Raw genomic sequence first — 17,222 nt, 5'->3', positions numbered from 1 at the left:
AAGTATCTTCTCCCATTCTGTAGGTTGTCTTTGAGTTTTGTTGACGGTATCCTTCACTGTGCAAAAGCTTCTTATCTTGATGAAGTCCCAATAGTTCATTTTTGCTTTTGTTTCTCTGCACTGTTGGTGGGAATGTGAACTGGTGCAGCCACTCTGGAAAACTGTGTGGAGGTTCCTCAAAGAGTTAAAAATAGATGTGCCCTATGACCCAGCAATTGCACTGCTGGGGATTTAACCCAAAGATACAGATGCAGTGAAACACTGGGACACCTGCACCCCGACGTTTATAGCAGCAACGTCCACAATAGCCAAACTGTGGAAGGAGCCTCGGTGTCCATCGAAAGATGATGAATAGAGAAGATATGGTTTATGTATACATGGAATATTACTCAGCCATTAGAAATGACAAATACCCACCATTTGCTTCGACGTGGATGGACCTGGAGGGTATTATGCTGAGTGAAGTAAGTCAATTGGAGAAGGACAAACATTATATGTTCTCATTCATTTGGGGAATATAAAAAATAGTGAAAGGGAATAAAGGGGAAAGGAAAAAAATGAGTGGGAAATATCAGAAAGGGAGACAGAGCATGGAAGACTCCTAACTCTGGGAAACAAACTAGGGGTGGTGGAAGGGGAGGTGGGCGGGGGGTGAGGGTGACTGGGTGACGGGCACTGAGGTGGGCACTTGACGGGATGAGCACTGGGTGTTATTCTGTACATTGGCAAATTGAACACCAATAAAAAATAAATTTATTAAAAAACATTAAAAAAATAAAAAATAAATAAAAGCCAGTTCAGATGTTATAACCTTCAGGTAAGACTCTGTGCCCTCCTCTGGCAGTTAATTACTCCATTTGTGCTCTTTCTGAACTTCGCATACTTCTATAGTTTTACTTGGCATATTGTACTAAATTACAGCCTTCCCTGTTTAGCTCACCCCCTAACAAGTGAGCCTCCCAAGGATATGGATGCTGTTTTACTTATTTCCACAATTCTACTGCCCAGCACATAGTTTACAATCAGGATTGTATTAATCCCCTAAGTGAAAGGTAGAAATGTGACATGACATATGTGTTTGTGAAAACAACTGGGAACACAGGTATCTAATGAGTGTTTAATTCTATTTAATGGGCCAAAGGATGCCACACACCTTGCAGTGGGGAGGACAAATGCCCCAAATGCCACTGGTGTCCCGTGTCAAAGCATGACAATTCACAAAGCCCCTTTATATATGTTAGCATTTCATCCTCACAATGACCCTGTGAGAGGAATCTTTCCTTCATTTTCCAGATGAAAAATACTATAGCTAATAAGGTCTTGAGAGACAGGTCTCACCAAATGCTGCCACCAAATGCTGGCAAAGCTGGTATTTGAACCCTAATGCTCTGACACTAAATTCCAGTTGAGTTTAGTCCATTAGTGCATTATATTCCCTTTTCTCAAATTCAAAATACAGATATTTTTGGCTTGAGTTCCAAAAATCAACCGAGTGGGAAAGTGAATATGTTTACAGAAGTAAATTTTAGCCTAACATAACTTATGTGTTATATTGTGGTATGTATTTGCAAAACATGATATATTCTCCATCCTATGCTGGTGTTTTTCAAGAATTCAAACCCCAGAAGGTGGCAAGAGAAGAGAGTTGCAAAGTTAGGAAAGTGCTACATAACTGATAATTCTGAAAGTGCTGTTTTCAACAAAACTGCTGTGTTACACTGTCTAAAACACCAAAGGACTTGGCTACAACTCTCTATCGATTATTTACTGCACTGACACTTTGCCCATAGAAATTCATTGTTGACTTCATGAAGGAAGTTAATAAGAAAATTGGATTCACTTAATAGAAATTAACTTTACAACCATCTTTGCCAGAATACATCAATTTGAAAAGGTGAGCGATTTGTATTTACCTTAACTCAAACGCCAATGTAGAGATTTATACGTATTATGATTTTCAATAAGGCAATTAACCTGATCTTTGAATCCATAGCTAGACTTGGTGAAAATAATTCCCAGGAGAAGGTAGTATTGTAAAGAAAATGGCAAGCAAGTGAGAGCCTCAGAGAAGTTGTGAGTAATATCCCAGGAGTGATTTAACAATGATAGTCCAGTTAAAGATTTTCCTAAGGAGATAGATAACCAAAAAGATTTGACAAAATATTACTTGAGAGCTTTCTTCATAGAAAGTAAATGCCTTAATGTAGACTGGACTATGAAAAAAATTTCAAAACTGCTAATTTTATTAGAAAATATGAATCCAGCATCTACACATGAAATCTTGGTCAAACAGCAAGCCCAGAATGAAGTCTTGCATTTATTACTGGGTGAGAGAGGGCGAGGGGGAATAAGAGACGATGCAGTGCTCTGAAGCTTGCATCAGGTCCTTGAGTATGCCCTGCTCAGGGAGTAGATGTTGGATAAAAAGGAGCTAGTGCTTGGTTTCCTTGAGAGAAACATAACTGCGATCACAAAAAAGGTTGCCCTGAAATGATATAAGCCAATGCTTTTATTCCTTCTGTTAAATACTATAAAATGACTTAATAGAGGGCAACTTATCTTTCACAAAAGCTGTATCTATTTCCCAGCAATTGAAACTGTGCCGTTAAAGGCACAGTATTCAGTTCTTATTAATATAATGAAGCTTTATCTTGTAGTGCAGGATTAATGCTCTGAGCTGTATCCCGCTGCCAGGATTTGGGTTGGGGAGGGATTGCTGCTCTGGCGATCTTCTCACCTTCTAACGCTGTAGCCGCATCGTCTAAACAAGCAACTGGTTTCTAATTTCAGAAAATAAGTAGTAGAATGATTCAGTTTCTCATGAACAAATCTATTTTTATTATAAAGTTGGACTATGGCCCATTATGATCAAGTCTGAGAGAACAGGGTCTAAAGAAATACACTTTTCAGTTGTTTGTAAATAGAAGACGATGTTCCTGGGATTCAAACTAGTCCTAATTATGAAGTTAATAATGAGGTAACCAATCTGGCACCTAAGGGTCACCAAGAACGTTAACTCTTGAGGGCTATTAAAAATATTACTACTGTTCTTTGTTCTTAAAGAAAAATACATAATAGATTCTCTTATCTTTCATTCTGAAGACAAGCTCTGCACGCTGCAGTAGTTACTTAAGTGTCTTTGCCTTAGCAGCCAGCTACAGCAAGTTTAATCTACAGAGTTTTCTACACAGATTCTCCGAACTACAGTTAGCAGAGAAAAGGGAAGTTCAGCCAGTCCCAGCTTGTAGAAACATTTAATGTTCACAAAGAACTATACCCTAGAGAATTTGTAGCGTGTGCTTTCTCTCTATTCCTACTTCATACTGTGGCCATTCATTCACTCTTTCTTGATATGAAAGGATTTACAAAATCAGGGAGGTCACAAGGAAGGCTCTATAACACAGTCAAGTATTTTCATCCCAATCTAGAGTTTAAAAAATCTTCAATATTGGGGTACCTGGGTGGCTCAGTTAAGCATCTGACTCTTGATTTTGGCTCAGGTCACGATGCAGGGTCCCAGGACCCTGCCTTGTGTTGGGCTCCTGGCTCAGCAGAGTCTGCTCCATGGTTCTCTCTCTCACTGTCCCTCTGTCCCTCCTCCCTGTGCTCTCTCTTTCTCTCAAATAAATAAATCTTTTAAAAAATCTTTAATATTTTTATTTAAAAGTATTAGGCTCTTTTGGTTTGAAGAGACAGAAATTCATTAAAAATATTTCAAGTAAAAAAGAGGCATTTGTTGTAAGGTTATTGGGAACTTCTCATGAATCCAGGAGAATATGAACTATGAGACCTCAGGAGGGCAGGAACAATGCCACCTCTGTAGACTGGACTCACTCTCATTTCCATCTCCCTTCTCTCTCCTGAAGCAGTTTTGTTCTCTTCCTTTTTTCCCCAATGGCCTTTCTCAGCCCTGCTAAACAGAGCCCGGTAATGGCCATCCCAGAAGTTACTCCACATGATTTTTCAAATTCAAATACAGTAGAAAAAAATGGGTTGGACTTGTACAACTTTCCAACTGCGAATTCCTGAGAGAGAAACTTAACTGGCTCGGTTAAACTGGCTCAGTTAAACTTTCTGGGCTGAGTTTTAAGTCCAATATTGTTGGCTGGTCTATAGATTGGCTGCTGGAGTCAAATATCCACTTTTGGTTGAATCAGGTACGGCCACTGACGGAAGCATCACAAGGCATAAGACAGAGCTGCTGAGAAGAGGCATAGGTGCAATGCTTAGAACAGGTAGTATTTGCAACACCCAGAAAAACAAGGACACAACAAACACGGAGTGAATATGACAAACCCAGAAGAGAGATGAGGATAATAAGGAGAGAAAGTCATGTGAAACCTGGATTAACAGGAAAGTTCTACAACACAGTCAAGTCTGGATTGTGCTGCAAGTCGAAGAGAAAGGCAAAGATTTAAGAAATCTAACAAAACAAAAACCCAAGAAGGCAATGTAAGTGAGCCCCAAAAAGAACAGACAAGTGAGTCAAGAGACCAGAAGTAAGCTATAGAGCACATGGGGCAAGGCATCTCGGTTTGCAGATCCTCGGTTTTGCCGCATCAAAGCGCTCCTTTTATGAACACCAGACTGGCTTTTCCACAAAGGTAACACAGCAGACCACTCCTAATGATATTTACAGTTTAATCAATCTCATTTTCTAGGACTCTAAGTTCCCTTTGGACACGTCTATTTCGAATGTTTCCTAGCTGTTGACAATCCCATTCCTACAACTGATCCTAAGAAGGGACTCCCTAGAAAATAGTGTTTCTCCTGGTTGTTAGGACTAGAAGCCCTAGATCACTGACCTGCTTCTGGAACCTAAAGGGATATCTCTTTTCCACTACAGGATGAACTCTACCAATCTCTACTCTGTACCACAAAACCAAGAAAAGGGACAGAAGTCTTTAGAGACAAAACTTCAATAATCATGGGAAAGCAATTCTGAACATTCTCTTTGCCATTTGTAATGAATAAATATGGTTTCAAAGGGGATATCATGACTCTCTCAGGTTGCAGTCATGCTCCAAACATGATTGCTGCCAACTCTCCTTTGGGTAGTGGCCCACAGACATGGCTGCTAGTGACTGTGAAGCGAGAACAAGACAATATATGCAAAGCATCGAGCACAGTGGACTGGCGCCAAGGACACACACAGTAATGTTAATTAAGGTCTGACTCCTCACCAATGCAAAGGATCAAATAAATGCAATACTGCCAAGTGGATAAAGTACACAAAATCACAAGTACCCTTTTATTTTACTTTGGAGAATAAGTTTGTGATATCTTATAAATGATCTTCCTAAGAAGCAAAACTCCACCTCATATAACAACAACAGCGACAACTGTTTTACCTGAGAAAGACTGATTTATTACAGGCAAATATATATACCATGAAGAAGTAAAAAAGCAACTTAATTTGTTTGATCTGAATAAATAGATATGCTTTGTAAAAGAATACAGCAGTGAGAAGGATCTATTTTTTTTTAAAGATTTTATTTATTTATACATGAGACACACACACACACACACACACACACACAGAGGCAAAGGGAGAAGCAGGCTCCTCACAGGGAGCCCGATGCAGACCCCATGACCCTGTTATCATGCCCTGAGCCAAGCAGGCATCCCAAAAAGGATCTATTTTTTAACATAGTTTAAAATGAGGGCAATCTTATACACACCAATGTGCTCTGATTCTAAAATTGTGATACGGATGACCAAGAACACAGTTCTAGCTTTTTGAATAAGTAGCAGTTACAGATACTTGATATAATTACAAGTACACAGAAATTTAAAGACAAAATTTTTAAAAATTCCTAAAATCTAGGAAACAGAATGGTCAAAATCAAGAGGACCTTATTTGACTGAGACATGATCATATTTGAAGTCCAAAGAGTCAAGTATTTGATGCATTGAGCTCTCTTATTGCTTTATTTCCATCTATGGGAAAAATAATTTATTCATGTATTCAAATGATATCTATTAAGGTGCCATTATGATAAATAATAATAATGATATTGTTTTTATAATAATAAAAATAGTATATTTACTATGGTTTCTGGTCCCAAGAAATTACAGTCTATCTAGGGAGAGGATAGTACAACAAATGGAATACCTGGCAAGACAGTACATTAATAAAGTGCTAAACTGAACTATTTTCTAATGTGTGAGATATTTTCTCAGTGATTTAGATGAAGATGCATGTGTTCTATGGATCAACATTAGGTCTGGCACAAAGTTAAAAAAGAAAAAAAGACACTAAATTAGAGGTCAGTCAGGATCCAAAAAAGATCTCTACCAGGATGAAGCTTGGGCTTACGATGAAAAAACAAATGCCCAAGTAAAACGAACAAATGACAGCTATTAGAAGCCCAAGTGACAAAGACTGAGGGACTTCAAGCTGAGTAATTGAGTAGGATAATGTAAAGTCAACCTCGTAACAACTACAACCACCACCCTGATATTAGTTAAGTGCTTTCCTTGTACACGGCACTTACAAACACATGCACTTTTAATTCTCACAGCAGCCAACAAGTCCTATGTGACACGGCAGTGTTACTGTGTAACCGAGGCTCTGTTATACAAGCAACTTGGCCCAAGGTCATATGCCTAATATGTGAAGAGCAGGGAATTTAAGCTCAGATCTGACTCGAACTTGAATATTTTCTACTATACTATGCCATTGGCCCTGCTTCGTATTAATGAAACTACTTCTATATAAAAAATTGGGTCCAGGGGGGACAATGAAGGGAGATATAAGCAAGGCTGACGGAGGAGAAATAGGGGCCCTGATGAGTGCTCCAATGGAAAACCTAGAGTGGCTGGGAGAGCTAACTATTTGAACCTTTTGTTGTCTATGTCAAGAAGTAGGGGCACCAAGTAAGTAAGAGGCAACCTGGGGAAGACTTATTCGCCCAGTGATAGTTTTTCATGGCCCAAAAGGTCTGTGGGCTTAGCTGTGAAATATAAATATCTACTGGTGCCTGTAAGGGGCCTGCAGATGTGGAATGCCAGCGAGCACCAACTCTCCCTATTATTATCATTGCCGGTCTGTAAATATGCTACAAAGACACAACACAAAGCCTTGGCCACAGCTTCTAGTCACAGCAGATCTATCTTCTAATCACATGGGGCATCCTCTATGCCCAAAGAAAATGACAAACCACCACTTATTCTCAAATATTAAAAGCTATGTTAAACAACTGTTACCAGCCTAAGCCAAAGAAAAGGCTAAAACATTCATTCATTCTTTCATACTTGTTTTCTGCAATTAAAGTGAGCAAGTAAAATAATATGAATCATCATCCAAGTAGGTGTCCCATGAAATGGAAATTGCCTCGTTTCAGGCTGATCTTTCTTGGCACTGAAGGCAGTTTTATGGGAGCACGTTTGCTAAGAAGGTTGACTTTGGAATACCACATCCTAATGAAGTCCTTGCAAAGATTCAAACAGTTCTATGGGTCCTCCCTGCTTCTACAAAAGCAAAACAACCCATGAAGGATTTCAGAAAGGTTTCAAAAATTTAAATTTTGAGAAGCAGGTATGGTTCTCGATCCCACATTTGAAAAAATCTGCTGGAAGCAAATATTCACTACAAAGAAGTTAGCTAGCAACAATGACAGGGCAAATGCTGAGGTGCTATGTAGAATGGAAAGGGAGGGAGGCAGGTGGTGAGAAAAGAGATTCAGGGAGCTGGTCTACCCACTCACAGAGCTCGGGCTGCAGGGCCAGTGAAACGTTCGGTGTGCAGTCACAGGTGAGCCACATGGGTAAGGGCCTAGATGATCCACGTGGTAAATGTTCCCAGGCAGTAGCTCACACTTCTCAAAAGCTCTGCTGTTTACTACTGAGAAAAATTAATGCAGGATAGTACAAAACAAACCCTGCCTCTCTGGTAAGAGTTGTGAAATGCCACAGGAGGCAGAAACAAAGTGAGCTCAAGTGACAGAAGGTTTCGGGAGCTGAGGGATGGGAGCTCATCACAGATGGAAGAGGAGGGCTTGGGTGGGCTGAGAGCAAAGGCAGTATCCGGGGACTAGGGAAGGCGGCGGGGCGGGCTCTGTGCACAACAGCAGTCTGCAAAACACTTCCTGAGTTAGGCCCCGACTCCTGCCTACCAGAGTGTCCCCAATCTGCATGAATTCCCACACAGCTGTGGCATGCCTTCGCCTTTAATGAGTAAGCAGCATAATCTCTCTCATGGTCCTAATAATCTCTCATGGCCCTAATCCTGTAGGTCCTGAGAAGTGAGGCTTATTTAGAAAGTAGAGTCATGATCTTGAGCTGTGCTCAGGAGAAGAGAATCTCAGAGTGGCTGCTCGATGCCCACTGCCCTGGCTCAACACACACATCTACAGCCTAAGGTGAGATGAAGAAACAAACTCTCAACCCGTGGCACTGTGGTCAGCTGGTGGCCATCAGGGAAGCACTGGTCTGGACTTTCAGAATTCCAGGGCTCCTTTCCAAGTGGTGCGCTAATTCTTGCTTAGGTCTTTTTTAGGGACTATGGAAACCTCTCTGTTCCCTAAATGATAGTCACAGATAAGTACCAGAGCATGCTTTTTGCCACAATGACAAATTAGCTTTTGTAAAACAGGCATTTTATTTGGGTTACCGGTGTCATGCACATTGAGACTTACCAGAAAACAAAAGAAACTAAACCAAGACAAAACAAAAAGCTGCCGTTGCATTTAAGATGAACGATACCAAAGCACTGTCCCAAAGAATCAAAAGCCATTTCCTTTCTTAAAATCTCGAATTTGTTGTGTATTGGATTCTTTCCTTTGTCTCTCTCTCCCTGGCAAGGAACAAACACTGAGTGATGACAACATGCTGAACATACTGTCAATAACGTCTATTTGGATAAGGAACACCAACTCTCCTGGGTTAGGAAACCTGTATGCGTGCTCCACAGGTTTGTATGCTCCACAGAAAGATATCCTGACTCAAAGGATACTGAGACCTTCTTTTATCAATCTCTACTTTGTCAGTGGAGCAAAGGAACCCAAACTAACCTCACTATCAAACAGTTTGTACTTAGAAATGTCTCGTTTCAAAGAGACAACACTGTCTTAGGCAAGCAAGACTACTTCTTAAAAACTGTCACCTCGGATTTATATAGCACTTTAAAGTTTACAAAGAACTCTCACATATATTTCACTTGCTCCCCACGGTAGCACAGTAGAGGTGAATAGGGTTACCCCGGTTAACCAAACGAGGAAATAGAAGCAACAAGAATAAGGCACTTGCCCAAAGTGCCATAACCGGTAGAGGGAAAACTAGAATCCAGGTTTGTCCAACTCCAAAGCCAGTGATATTTTTATTTTACCAAAATGTCTCTCAGGGGGAAAGAAAAGATATTCTTGAAATTCCTTTTCTGTAGTATCCAATGAACAAAGAAAGTACTCACTTATGTGGGGCTAACTAAATATTTAAGTTTTCTCAGTGATATAAGCAAACTTTTATCAAAACTTCTCATTTACCCTCTGTAAATAAGAGTCTCCACAAAATATCAAGAAATTCGGCATGCTCCTACTCCGAATGTAATGCTTCTGAAATGAGGCTGTCTGTTACTCTATTCCAGGTGGCCAGGGATCACTGAGTGACTTAAGAGAAGGGGAAAGCAGATCTTGGGTTGAAAGCTTCCACAGGATCCATAAGACAAAGAGCAATTTGCAGTTAAAGACCAAACTGCAATTCAGCTCCCAGCTATTTGGCCAGCACTCTCGACTATGGCAGTCTTGGCAGACTGCTCTTCCGGTATGTTAGGGATTTCTTCGAATTTCACAGCTCAGGCTTTTCTTAATGTACTTACCCCTTCTTGTACTCAACACAAAAAGTTACCTTTGTTACTACTATTCAGTCCCATTCAATTTATGTAAGCAGTTACAGCTGCCCAGGAGTTCACCCATTCTTCTTGTTTTTGGATTTGGAAGGTCACAGACCAAAGAGATTTCCTTTCTAAGGCTTTTTCGGCTCGATTTGAGTTTTGTAAGTGAAGTTGAGCACCTCTGTTTTTCTCCCTAATGGGGGGTGTAAGCTTCTGCTATTCAAGCCTGAATACGCATACAATTTTCTTATGGTCCCCCATATGGAAACCATAGGACAGAAATGACTCACAAATGAAACGTGAAAGACAGATTAAAAAACTATACTTACTTAGGAGGAATTCGTGAAGCTGTGTTCACATTTGTGGTTGGGACTACTACTTGAAGAATGTGTTCAAGGGCTGTTAATCCACCAGCAACTTGAAATGCAATCTGATCTGCTACATTCTAGACAGAAATATAAATAGAAATTAGCCCAATTTCCCAGGCATAAAATTATCACCAAATGAAATATTTAGTTGTACTGTCAAACTTTCTGTTGGTTCCATTATTCTACAAATATTTACTGAATGTTTATGCAGTGCTAGGGAACAGCAGGTCAAAACTGGTGAACACAAAAGACAGAGCCACTGTCCCCCAGGAAGCTTAAATTTAGTGGATGAGAGCAACACCAAATAACCATAAATAAAATAATTTAAATTACGATAACTACCTTATAAGAAAAAGGAATGTTGCTCCATAAGAATATGGGAAACCAAATACATACTGGAGAAAGGGTCAGCACAGGCTTTTCTGGGGAAGTTGAGGCTCTGAAGTAGGCAAAGGGATAGAGCACTCCATGCAGGGGACAAAACCATTTTATGCAGAATTTTTAGCAATACTTTAAAGACCGTATCATTTTGTAATGTTAACTTCCACCTAACAAGACAAATGGACTGCCACAGAGACTTCCTGTCCTATTACTGTCCTCTTCACTGATACAAAATAACCTGATATCTAACCATCCGCATATACTTGTTCACCACCTCAGCTATTTAGGGAGGGTATTAAGTTACCATTTTAGAACTCAACTTACTATCATTTCTTTCTGTAAACAATTTCTGAATTGTTTACAAATCTTGAGAAAGGAACATCTCTGGATTTTGCATTCCTTGGGCAGGGGGAGAGGCGAGCGATCCCGTGGTGCGCTGTGTTAGGTTTTAATGCATTCACGGAGTCCCTGCATCCTACCCGAGGAACCGGCAGGCCAGCAACCCGTGGTGGGCGACGCTGCGTCCCCCGCGCCCAACTTCCAGGCCCTAGCCCCTCAGCAGGGAACTGTTTCGAGGAGGTCTTTAAAGAGGTGATTAAGTCAGGGTGAGGCTGTTAGGGTGGTCCTCGTCCAAATGGCCGGTGTCCTTGGAGGAACGGGTCAGAGGAGGAAAAGACATCAGAGATGCAAGTGCACAGAGCAAAGGCTGTGTGGGGCACAGAGAGACTTGCTGCTTATGGACGAAGGCGAGACGGAGAGAGACCTCCAGAAAAACCAACCCGCTCACACTTTGATCCTGGAATTCTAGCCTCCAGAATTGTGAGAAAATGCATTTCCATGGTCTCAGCCATCCAGTCCGTGGTACTTCGTATGGCAGCCCTAGCACATGAACACACAATCCCCCTGTTATACCGTCACCTGTGTTTCTTCTAATAGCATTCCACAGTTCACAAAGCCTCGGAATATCTTTGAAATACTGAAGTATTTTTTTGGCTGGGGGAGAACGCACAGGGGAGAGAGGAGTTACACACAGGCCCTGTCAAACCTGCCTGCCTGATTCTTCTGATGCTGAAGCACAAGGCTCTGCTTGACGTGGACACGGACTACCGCCTGGCTCCTGCACGTGTGCGGACTCGGGCAGCACAGCACCTCAGCCCTAAATTACTCGCTACGTGCACAGTAAAATACAGCTTGAGACTATAGTAGGTTTATTTTGAAGCCTAGACAAGAACTCACACTTTTGGGATGGATAATGGAGAATTTTTGTTGTTCATGAAAAAAAAAAGTTTCTTTGCAATAAAACTAACAATAAAAAAATAGAAAAGTTCAGGTATATTCAGTAATTTGAAACCATAATTCTGTTACCATTTCTTTCTTCTTATGCTAGGATGTCAACATGATTAGAAAATAATAATAAGCTTTGAAGATTTTATTCATTTGAGAGAGAGAATGTACGAGCATGTGTGTGCAGGAGGAGATGTATGCAGAGGGAGAGGGGTTAGCAGACTCCATGTTAAGCATGGAAGCCAACTTGGGGCTTGATCTCATGACCCTGAAATCATGACCCTAGCTGAAATCAAGGGTCAGACACTCAACTGACTCAGTCACCCAGGTGCCCCAATAATAAATTTTGTATTCAGGGCCCCTGTGTGCCATAGCTGGTTAGGCATCTGGCTCTTGGTTTCAGCTCAGGTCATGATCTCAGGGTCTCGAAATCAAGCCCTGCAATAGGGTTCTGAGCCCAGCAAAGAAGTCTGCTGCAGCCTCTCTCTCTCTCTCTAATAAATACATAAATCTTTAAAAAGAATTTTTGTATTAGCACATAACACAAAGAAAACTGCACTAATCATAACTGTGTAGCTGGATATTATGACAAACTGAACACAGCCTGTAATAACTCCAAAATAAAAAATAAAGCTTTATAAAATCCCATATCCCTGATGCCCATCACATTCACTCTCTCCTTCCCCAAATGTAAAGGCTATCCTAACTTTCAAAATCATAGATTCCTTTTGTCTTCTTTTCAATTCTTTAAAAATGGAATCATATTTTACATATTCCATAGGATCTAGCTTTTCTTTTTTCTAAATTCATCCATAGTACTGCCTATACCAATATTTCATTCATTTTCCTTTCTGGAATATATTATTCCTTTGTATGCTTCAACTTTTTTATTTTTTTAAAGATTTTATTTATTTATTCATGAGAGAGCGAGAGAGAGAGAGAGAGAGAGAGAGGCGCACAGGCAGAGGGAGAAGCAGGCTCCATGCAGGGAGCCCGATGTAGGACTCGATCCTGGGTTTCCAGGATCACACCCTGGGCCAAAGACAGGCGTCCAACCGCTGAGCCACCCAGGGGTACCCTAACTTTTTTTTTTAATTAATATTTTTTAATTATTTTTTTAAAATTTATTTATGATAGTCACAGAGAGAGAGAGAGAGAGAGAGGCAGAGACATAGGCAGAGGGAGAAGCAGGCTCCATGCACCGGGAGCCCGACGTGGGATTCGATCCCGGGTCTCCAGGATCGCGCCCTGGGCCAAAGGCAGGCGCCAAACCGCTGCGCCACCCAGGGATCCCAACTTTTTTTTTTTTTAATTGGAAAAATTTACTTTATCCCAGTGTCTTTTTTCCTCCTTTCCACATTAATTTAACTTTTAATATTACAGGGTGAAGATGACTACTATTTTATTATTTGACTCAGCTTATTTAAATGTTTCACTGCGAATTGACATTTGTGCTGTTTCACTTTCAAACTCTGGATGATTCTGCTTTAAAATTTCTGTATGTGTTTCTGTGCAAATGTGACATGTAGTTGTGCTGAGTTTATGCTTAAGAGTGGAATTCCTGGGTCACAGAGTATACATAGGTTCAATCTTATTAACTTTCTAAGGTATTTGGAACAAGTTGTGCACATAATGCAGTGCAGTGATAATTTAAGTTATTCTACATTCACACCAAAATTGATTTCATCATTTTTTAAAACTTCGATCATGCTAATAGTGTATCATACCATTTCATTGAACTTTTCATTTGCCTTTCCCTGATAATCAGTGGGATTGAACACCTTATGATTACCGAGTATTTTTTACATTGAGGTACACTTTACAAATGGATGAAAGGCTCAGATCTTAAATATACCTCTCAAATAAATTTGAGAAACGCTTATCAAAACCTGAACGCTTTCATCACCTTAGAAAGTTCCCTCGTGCCACTTTTACAGTCAATCTCCCCTCCTGAAGCAACCACAGATTTGATTTATAGTTCCATAGATTATACACCAAAAGTAAAAGCAAAAAAGCAAAAATAAGTAAGTGGGACTACATCACACTAAAATGCTTGTAGGCAGCAAAGGAAATCAACAGAATGAAAAGGCTATCCTACTGAATGGGAGAAAATACTTGCAAGTCACATTTCTGGTAAAATATATAAAGAACTCACACAACTCGATAGCAAAAAACACAATCTGATTAAAAATAGGCAGATGTAAATATGCATTTTTTAAAAGACATACAGGTGACTGACAAATTACATAAAAAGATATTTAACATCATTAATCATTAAGAGAAATGCAAATCAAAGTCACAATACGATATTACTATTAGAATGGTATTATCGAAAAAAAAAAAAGAAAGAAAGAACAAACAAAAGAATAAACTAGTGCTGATGGGGATGTGAAGAAAAGGGAAACCCTGTGCACTTCTGGTGGAAATAGAAATTGTTGCAGCTACTATGAAGAACTGTGTATAGGTTCCTCAAAAAATTAAAAATATAAGTACCATATGATCCAGAAATTCCTTTTGAGTATTTATCTGAAGCAAATCAAAATGCTCGTTTGAAAAGATATGCTCACTGCAGCATTACTTACAATAAGCAAGATGTGGAAGCAAACTAAGTGTCCAATGATAAGTGAAATGTATACAGAAGGTGTGGTATATAAATACATGGAATATTAGCCACAAAAAGAATGAAATTTTGCCCTTTGTGACAACATGGGTTAAACCCTGAGACCATTATGCTAAGTGAAGTAAGTTAGGCAGAGAAAAACATGTAGAATCTTTTTTTTAATAAATTTATTTTTTATTGGTGTTCAATTAGTCAACATACAGAATAACACCCAGTGCCCATCCCGTCAAGTGCCCCCCTCAGTGCCCGTCACCCAGTCACCCCCTGCCCTCCTCCCCTTCCACAACCCCTTGTTTGTTTCCCAGAGTTAGGAGTCTCTCATGTTCTGTCTCTCTTTCTGATATTTCCCACTCATTTTTTCTCCTTTCCCCTTTATTCCGTCACTATTTTTTATATTCCCCAAATGAATGAGACCATATAATGTTTGTCCTTCTCCGATTGACTTATTTATGCTGAGTGAAAGGAATAACATGTAGAATCTTAAAAAAACAATACAAAAAAAAGCTCTGTAGCAGATACAGAGAACAGATTAGTGGTTGCCAGAGGCAGAGGATGGGGGTGGGTGGGTAGGGGAAGTGGGATGGGTGAAGGACATCTAGAATTTCATATAAATGAGATCCTACAGTACATATGAATATTTTCTGGGTTTAATTTGGTAGTGAATAGTTATCCCACCAGCAATGTTTCTTTTGCATCTGGTACCATGGAAACATCTAGAGCACAGCAGAGGAACACTGAGTCAAGGTAGGGAAATAAACACATATAAACTCCTCCTTTTTCTTATACTCAAAAGAAGTAGGAATTATAGATAAAATGTTTAATAATATTCAAATGCAGAACTGCATTAAAAATAAATGCAAATGGAATGCTGTGGAATAGGGATGGAAAAACTCAAAGTAATGCATAGGGCGAGGGTCCAACTTTCAGCAGATTCATTTTTTTTTCCCCCAAATGTTCTTAAAAGAATATTTGTCCTTCCAGATTCTTCCCTCTTCCTCAGCTTCCACACTGATTCAGCTCCACGTTCTGATTATTCCATTTTTGTTGTAGCTCTCAACTCTTGCCTAGTCCTATCACGTCAGTTGAGGCTCTCAAGGTCTCTGCTTGAGGTACTCAGCAATTCCCTAATTAGTATCTTTGGATCCAGGCTCACCCCACACCAGCTTATTCTCTAGAGCAGTGTTTCCCAAATACTCTACAATAAAAGTCAGGATTTTATTACTTTCCTTCTCTTTATTTCCTTTCTTTCCTTTGATTTTTACTCAATTGTAGACCAATACTTTTATGAAGTGTAATACAAACAAAATACTGAACAGATGAAGGAAAAAAGATGTACAAAATGGGAGACCATATTTTTAAGTATTAGATACAACAGACATAAATTACTCTGCCAATTTGTTAAAACTTACTCTTGATTTGTGTTATTTGTCTCACTGTTCTAGAGACAGTGAGTTCTAGACTGGCACTGGACTGGGGTCTCTCTTTTGAGTCATCCTGTTCTGGATGCCTATATATGCAATGAGGATAACATTCTTAAGAATAAATGTAATCAGGGAGCCCTGGGTGGCTCAGCGGTTTAGCGCTGCCTTCAGCCCAGGGCGTGATCTTGGAGACCCGGGATTGAGTCCCACATCGGGCGCCCTGCGTGGAGCCTGCTTCTCCCTCTGCCTGTGTCTCTGCCTCTCTCTCTCTCTCTCTCTCTGTGTCTCTAATGAATAAATAAAATCTTTAAAAATAAATAATAAAAATAAAAAAGAATAAATGTAATCATGTCACTCTTTGCTTAAAACACTTGAATGACTTGTTCCTCACTACCTACAGTGGGCTTGAATTCCTTAGCACAAGTCTTCAAAATCTGATGCCCCAGTAATAGCCTTCTTCCCTGCTTCTCCCTAACATAATTCCCCAAATGGCCCATTCCCTTTCATGCCCCTATGCTTCTGCATATACTGTTCTTCCTTCCCAAAGGGGATGATCCTTCAGAATTTTCTTTGTATCCCCCACTAAACTCAGAGCTTCCCGAGGTCAGAGGCCATGTCTGCTTCACCACATCCTCAACACTTAGCAGAGGGGATTGTACAGTAAGTGCTCAGCCCGTGGTTGTGAATGACAGTTTTAAGAAAGAAGGTTGACAAAGATACTTGTACATGATTTTCACTGTGAAAACACAGATAGTCAATAATTTCTCCAGTACGATTGCAGGATAAAATCCTCCACTCTTGTTATTATGTGTGTCTTGTAGAATAGTTTTTCACTGAAAGTAAGCTTCATGACCAAGAATAAAATTCAGTTTTTCAAGACTGAAGAACCTACTCACCCTGAACCTCCTTAATAGCATCAGGGAAGGTATGTCCATTGCTATCTCTTAATTCAGAAACAAAGCATATTATGCCTCAAGCCAGGGAGATGCACCAAGTGAGGCAATTTGTCCACAGGGATATAAAGCAGCACCGCTGCTATTCTTTGAGACTTTTCCACAATGGGAGAGAACTGGGTCAACATTACAGAAGTGGAGGGGAAAAGGAATGAGTGAAAGCAGACCATTTTAATGTATACATCTACGTTTTGAAAACAAAACAAAACTCAAAGCCTTTTATGCAGTGCCAACATCATGATGTGACCTCTTGAAAAACTTAAGATATAGGCTCTAATAGACATTAAGCAGGAAAAAATAAGCCAATTTGAAGAAGATAAAGGCCATTCAGAGCCAAATTTTTACTAACGTATTATTGAAAATTGA

General features: G+C 39.9%; 1 protein-coding gene across 30 annotated transcripts in view; it reads right to left on the bottom strand.

Moving 5' to 3' along the window:
* The window catches only part of SCAPER (S-phase cyclin A associated protein in the ER), a 420,028-nt gene that overhangs the window by 138,624 nt on the left and 264,182 nt on the right, over positions 1–17,222 (bottom strand). For all 30 annotated transcript variants that reach the window (XM_072739204.1, XM_072739209.1, XM_072739212.1 and 27 more), the window contains one exon: positions 10,159–10,274. In XM_072739204.1, the coding sequence (XP_072595305.1) occupies positions 10,159–10,274 (116 nt within the window). The remainder of the gene's footprint in view (positions 1–10,158; positions 10,275–17,222) is intronic.

Source organism: Vulpes vulpes, chromosome 15, assembly GCF_048418805.1.
Source record: "Vulpes vulpes isolate BD-2025 chromosome 15, VulVul3, whole genome shotgun sequence".
NCBI classification, from domain to species: Eukaryota; Metazoa; Chordata; class Mammalia; order Carnivora; family Canidae; genus Vulpes; species Vulpes vulpes.
The sequence above is the reverse complement of the archived record's forward strand: the minus strand, read 5'-3'. Positions and strand labels throughout refer to the sequence as shown.